The following is a 7,347-nucleotide window of genomic DNA, read 5'->3' as shown; positions in this document are numbered from 1 at the left end:
ATAATACTGTGATTGCCATTTTAGGTATTATTATTATTATTATTATTATTATTATTATTATTATTATTATTATTATTATTATTATTATGATGATGATGATGATGATGATGATTGATGATGATTGATGATGATTGATGATGATGATTATTATTATTATTATTATTTTTATTATTTCTCCCTGCATGAAAATACAACAATATGCCTCATGTACGCAATACGCCTGACACAAGCACCATTAGCTCTCCCGGGGCTGGGCTGACCATTGACCCGTAACTAATGGAGAAGTTCACCTGGGCTGCCCGCCACCCATTAGTGACGTTCAGTGACCTACGACAAAATTTCCACACACTCCTGGGTTATTTTTCCTTCTTAAATGTTATATATGAGAAAGACTTTGTAAATATACTTTGTGTATTTGTGCATATTTATAAAAAAAAAATAGTCACACTAACAGTTTGGGTGGAGTTTAGATGCCATTTCGTTACCATCTTTGTTCCATAGCTTAAGTGAGGGAGGTAGGTGCATTGTGAGGAAAGTGAGGGTAATTATTTTGAGAACTTATACATGTGCCGCAGCTAAAGTGAGTCAGTCAGATGTACTCTCACATATCTAGTTAGAGAAAATATTTAACTTAAGAATCTTTTGAGAATCCATCTATGTTACGTAGTTTAAGTGAATAAATTAGACATATTCTCACATCTTCAGCTAAGATTGAAAATTTTAACTGATTAACCATTTGATTGACTTATCTTAAATGAGTGATAAATTTACCTCAAGTTCCTTTGAAATTCCGGGATCAGATTTATATATTATCGTAGGAACCTTTGAGAATATTAAGGGAGATTAATATCGTATCTCGAGGTATTTTCAATGTTTACCTGGATAATTTACCCCAAAAGCCTTAAATTTATGTTTCACTTTAGGAAATTTAATATCTTTTAGGATCACCGCACACGTGATCCCTACGCCTTGGTGTCCCTGCTGCTGATTGGCGGAACTTTAGCCAATCACGAGAAGCCAGCTGGAGTAAATATGATGGAGGTGAAGTGAAATATGATGTTGACTTTAGGTAGTTTACTAATGGTGACGCCTGGTAGGTTAGGTTAGGTCAGGTTAGGTTAGGTTAGGAGGACCAAGGACCCGAGAATAAAGAGAAAAGAAGAAAAATACAGTACTATATAAACAGGAAAACGGAAAAGGACAAATATTAGAAGAAAAAAACGAAATAACAGAAAAACAACAGAATAAAGGCCTCATAAAATAAAGCACGCACACACACATGCACGCACGCACACACACATGCACGCACGCACACGAACTGACTCCGACTCACAGCATCACGTCCGCGTGTAATCAATTTTCTTTCCCGAAAAAAAAAGAAATCTTTGCCAACTTTCTAAGACACAGAGTCGACTAAGACACAGTTACCAGTTACCTTTACGACACAGTCTACTTAACCCCTTCACTACAGGGTCACCACTTTTGCTATTTTATTTACCAAACACCAGTTGACATTATTCAACACAAAGTGAATCCCGACGACAAGTGGTTAGGTTAGGTTGGGTTTAGGGTGCTAAATCATCAGATAACATAAGCAGGGTGGTTAATCCTCTGTAAGTTCGTTGAGCGTAGATGATCAACTTCTGGTGGGGGGGGGGGGGCAGTCAATCTTGTTTCCTTGAGTAAATTTCTTTCTTGTCGAATCTTTTATTATTTTTGTGTGGTCAGCTCCAGGTGGATCTTCTTGTCTGTGAGCCTTTTTCAAGACTTCTGAGAGACTTTATATAGTACACAATACACACCAGGAGGTCGACCTTTAGTAGTGCTGAGTCATCTTCCTCTCCACCTGTTGCTGTTATTGACAACCACACACACACACACACACACACACACACACACACACACACACACACACATTACCGTCATCTTACACCACTAATGCGGACGCCACTATACTACGGGCCAATGAACCATTAAAACATTCCTTACTTGCTCCGAATTTATGCTAGAGATCCGCTGTACCTTTAAATGTTTGTCTGTGGTTTGTTGATTACTTCAGTATACCTGTATTTTAACGACCTCATGCCCACTGAACTTAACTCTTGCCCACCGACCCACCTCTTGCCTACTGACCCACCTCTTGCCCACTGACCCACCTCTTGCGCACTGACCCACCTCTTGCCCACTGACCCACCTCTTGCCCACTGACCCACCTCTTGCCCACTGACCCACCTCTTGCCCATCGACCCACCGACCTCAGTTTCGATGCTTGTGTTGGCCAGCAGTTCTTGATGGCTTGAGGAGTCGAGGTAAAACAAAGTGGTGACATGGGTCGAGGTGTTCTGATGGGTGATGACATGGGTCGAGGTGTTCTGATGGGTGGTGACATGGGTCGAGGTGTTCTGATGGGTGATGACATGGGTCGAGGTGTTCTGATGGTGATGACATGGGTCGAGGTGTTCTGATGGGTGATGACATGGGTCGAGGTGTTCTGATGGGTGATGACATGGGTCGAGGTGTTCTGATGGGTGATGACATGGGTCGAGGTGTTCTGATGGGTGATGACATGGGTCGAGGTGTTCTGATGGGTGATGACATGGGTCGAGGTGTTCTGATGGGTGGTAAGAAAGTAAACTGGAAAATATAGAGTAACTGTTCTCAAATAGTGCGTCGGCCTAACGTGGTTGATTAACACATTGTTCAGATATAATGACGTGGTTGAATTAGAGATTTAGCCATATCTGTAAGACATTGTTCAGATGATATAATGACGTAGTTGACTTAGACATTTAGCCATACCTCAAAAGACATTGTCCAGAGGCAGTATAGTCGTGTGGGGGGGAGGGGTAAGGATTTAGACATGAAGGTAGTTGATCTTGATGAGACATGTGCGTGGTTGAGGAAGACATACAGCCATACTGACGAGTGGTAGAGCGGTAGAGGAGAGGGGGGGGCGTGGGAACAGCATACAATACAGCACATACCTGAGAGGAAGGACAGAGGAAGGCGTGCAGGTGTGTGTGTGTGAGAAAGAAAGAAAATGTGTGTGTGTGTGTGTGTGTGTGTGTGTGTGTGTGTGTGTGTGTGTGTGTGTGTGTGTGTGTGTGTGTGTGTGTGTGTGTGTGTGTGTGTGTGTGTGTGTGTGTGTGTGTGTGTGTGTGTGTGTGTGTGTGTGTGTGTGTGTGTATGTGTGTGTGTCTCAGTCAGTAGTAGACAGATGTTCTCAGGGCTTCATGAATATTTTCTCTATATAATTACAATGATCCTTTCTTTTAACCTAACCAAACCTGCTTCTCTTTCATATAGGGACGGGACTCTGCAGTCATCATCATCATCATCATTACTCTCATCATTCTCCCCACATCTAACACAAACACGTGTCACTGCTCAATCGCTACATTGCCTCACTACTAAGAGCCAGGGTTCAGTAAATCACCAGGTGTTATCTTACAGAGTCACACCCCCATCACGACTCTTAACAAGGTTTTATTCGCGGCACGACTCGGCACGACACGGGACGACTAACACCCAAATTTACGACTCCCAAGTGGACAATTTCCTCGTTGGGGGAATCACGCGACGCTCCTCCTGCTGTTTAAGATAATGGTGACGAAGTGGCGTCTTGGTGCGTGACAGAGAGTCTTAACCAAGATAGTTTTGTCTAATCTGACCTAACTTAATCAGACCAAGCTATTTTACTCTAATATAACCTAACCTAACTTAAAGAGGTTCACGACCACTTATTTTCACTTAAGAGGATTCATATCTCTCGACATACAACTTAAGAAACCGCCATTACGACACTTACACAACTAGGGAAATAATTGACTCTATTTTCTCTAAAAACTTCTAATTTACTTTATTCTCTTTACATAAAACTTCTAATATACTTTAATCTCTTTACTTAAAACTTCTAATTTACTTTATTCTCTTTACATAAAACTTCTAATATACTTTAATCTCTTTACTTAAAACGTCTAATTTTCTTTATTTTCTTTACTTAAAACTTCTAATTTACAGTTCTCTATTTCCTATCCTTAAAACTTCTAATTTACTTTAATTTCTATCGTTAAACTTTCTATTTTTTATTCAATATTCTGGGGGAAACTTCGCTAAATCCAACTTGGTGTAAGACTGACCGTATACACGTAAGGGGTCGTGAGCGTGTTGGTGTTCACGCATCGGTACGCCACATGCATCGACCCTCATCCTCTGGGGTCATACTCGAGGAAAATCTTCAAGTTTTAGGTATAAATTGTAAGCCACACGTCGACTTTCCAATTTTATAAAAGCCTTAGTTGGTGATTTTATCTTTATCGTCTACAGGAATAATACAGTTTTGTGTGTGTGTGTATGTATGTATGTATGTATGTATGTATGTGTGTGTGTGTGTGTGTGTGTGTGTGTGTGTGTGTGTGTGTGTGTGTGTTACCATGGTGACAGGGGGAGCCATAGGTGGGATGCCAAGAATCAAGAGCATTGTTAAGGTTACTGACCCAGAAAATTACTTCTTGTGACTTCCTAAACTCTCCGATAGATGGCCAAACAAGCCCCATTCTTACTAATTCCAACCAAACCTAACCATTTATATTGGGCCCACAGTCCTAATGGGCTTCAATCCTCAGGAGACCCAATCGTAATAGACCCCAGTTCTCAGGCATCCCTATCCTGATCGGCTTCAATCTTAATGGGACCCAATTTTAATGGGCCCCTAGTCCTAATGGGTCCCTAGTCCTCAGACACGACCGGGACCCAGCAAGAGCCTTTAACCAAGTCTTCATCTGGGACGACTGCAGCTTCCGTGTGGCTGTGGTCACTCGTGATCAGGGAAACTATTTTGACTGGTTCAGCTTCCAGGAACACAAAAGGGTGAAGTGAACTGCAACAACCCCCCCTACTCCCTACCCACTCCTCTTCCTCCTCCTCCCCCCAGCCAGGTCGTCTCAATAGACCAGGATTTCTTTTTTTTTTGCCGGCAGCCATCACCATGAAGTTGGCGGCTCCTGTGTTACGAGGCTGTGTCATCCTCACTCTCCGGCTGTGGGATTTTCCTGTTATTAATTTACAAAGACGAAGGTATCATCTTTTTTTCTATTTTTAATATATGATAAAAAATATATTTACCCTTTTTATTTTATCAAGAAAATATTATCTTGAACGTATTTTTTATTATATTCATTAATTATAAACTCACCAACTGTTTTGAATAATTTAAGCAATAATCTAATTTAACAGTAGTTATTGTTAATGTTCCCTGTTGCATCTTTCTTAACCCAGTAAGGAGTAAAATCTTCGTAGTCGACATAATTCTAAAAATTATAATCTAAAGATAAAATTGAAACATAAAACATTTGCATTTTGGTTTATTTCAAGAATTAGTTTATCCTTTCTTCATCTTGACTGATTGAAATAAAGCAGAGTTAAATCTTCCCAAAACACATCGCTTGAATGTGTTTTATTTTAGGACGCGACAATATAAAAGTCTGGTCAAGAGTCTAGAATTCATGCACTGATTGTTTGTTATAATTGTAAGGGGAGATGTGAGAAAGCAACTAAGGGACTCACTTTAGCTATGATAAATAAATAGCAACTTAGATATAAAATTGAGAACTTAGGGTCATGTAACAAGTCCTTTCCTCTCTGATTATAGTGAAAAGTATCGTAAGAATCCTCTAAAATCTTCTCTCTCATCTCACATATCCGCCATTTTGATCAACACCTGCCGGTTCAAGGTTAGGTCCTACCCTTCTCTCCTCTCCTCACGGCGTCCTTCCCACCATTATCCTGGTCATTTCCTGTCCCTCGACGCCTCCTCCATAGAGCACAGAGGCGTTTCACGGACCTTAATTGCCTCTTGTACGAGGGAGAGTTCAATGTGTAATTGTGTAGACAGCAAGACGGATCTCTCATTTTGGCGGGAAGGGGTGAGGTCCTTCCCGCGCTTTGTGGTAGTAATTCTATACGTTGCCTTCTATACCCTTCCCCACCACCCACCCCGACCCCCACCACCCACCCCAACCCCCTCCCTCGGCCTCAACAACAATAACAAACATTATTTCCTTTCAACTTGAGTTCTATAATGAAAGGGAATTAGAGTCTATTTGAGGTTGTCTTTCATTCTTCAATTGAATTCTCATCAGCCGTCGTCTCATTCGAGTTTGTTTTAATACAACTTTTCTATCAAAAGCAACGTCAACAAAGAATGATAAAAACACAGTGACTGTTCGCCCTAGGAAGGATCAAACAGCACTTACGAGACCCCCACGTACATCAGCAGTTCCCAGGCAACGATGGGTAGCGAGTCAATATTTAAGACAAATAATATTCCTAACATGTATTTTGTCCGCGCTGCCTCGGTCTGTTTGTACTCGGTGAGTTGCAAGTTTGCCCGCCATTGTCCAAGGATTTTTTGGTGAGCTGGTCACATGGTGGAGAGTGGTGGAGGGGAGCTGCCTTCTACACCACATGTTTATTCCTTTACCAAAAAGTCTTACAGCAGCCTGAGAGTGATTCTGGTGACGAGCCACACATAACTCTGTACAACTGATGCCTGGCCTTAATGTGCCCTACATAGATAATGACCCTTTTTTTAACATGTGAAGGAACTTTTATAAGATTAGAAAATGTAATCGGAATATTCTTGAGCAAATTCGTAATAATCATAATAATAATAATAATAATAATAATAATAATAATAATAATAATAATAATAATAATAATAATAATAATAATAATAATAATAATAATAATAATAATGGCTAGTTATAAAGACTTGGAAAATGTTGATTCGCAACTAAAATCAGTCTTACTTTACGTGGGAAGGGGGGAGGGCGAGGTGAACCTTGTAGGTATATCCACTAGGGGACCTCTCAGTATAGGTTAATAAAGGTAGCAGCCCTCTCTATATTGGTTTCAGGCGTCCCAGGAACTAGCAGTACCTCAACACGACGAAGGCTACTCCTAGTCCTAGATGCGTCCTAAGACAAGATAGGAACCAGTGAGTAAGTTTCCATGCCTTCCAGACGTCGTTTCTACCTGACACTACACCCCCACCACCACCACCACCACCACTACTACTACTCAACCTTCACATGTAGACGTGAGAGAGTCCAGAAATAAAATTATGCCCTGAAGGAACAAGAAGAGTATACGCTTCGGCCCTCACACCGGGAGCACTACACGCTGCCGCAGCATCAAGACCAGACCCACGGACACACAGACCTCATGCCCGGAGGCCGCCAGCCCACATAGTCCACGCCCAGATATCCAGCAACACCAGCAGGGCAGCTGGACATGCCCAGAAGACAAAGTGGGCAGCCAGGCACGCCCAGAACACGTGTCCAGCCC

The 7,347-nt window shown here is 41.5% G+C and overlaps 1 protein-coding gene across 1 annotated transcript; it reads right to left on the bottom strand.

Moving 5' to 3' along the window:
* Window positions 1-2,256: 2,256 nt before the first annotated feature.
* On the bottom strand, window positions 2,257-4,556 carry LOC121859187 (myosin light chain kinase, smooth muscle-like). Its single transcript, XM_042355935.1, has 2 exons — window positions 4,497-4,556; window positions 2,257-2,634 (listed from the first exon to the last, which is right to left on the bottom strand). The coding sequence occupies exons 1-2, from the start codon at window positions 4,554-4,556 to the stop codon at window positions 2,257-2,259; spliced, it is 438 nt and encodes a 145-aa protein (XP_042211869.1).
* Window positions 4,557-7,347: the final 2,791 nt, after the last annotated feature.

The sequence above is a fragment of the Homarus americanus genome, unplaced genomic scaffold, assembly GCF_018991925.1.
Source record: "Homarus americanus isolate GMGI-L3 unplaced genomic scaffold, GMGI_Hamer_2.0 scaffold50924, whole genome shotgun sequence".
In the NCBI taxonomy this organism is placed as follows: Eukaryota; Metazoa; Arthropoda; class Malacostraca; order Decapoda; family Nephropidae; genus Homarus; species Homarus americanus.
This window is presented reverse-complemented; position numbering and strand designations above follow the sequence as displayed.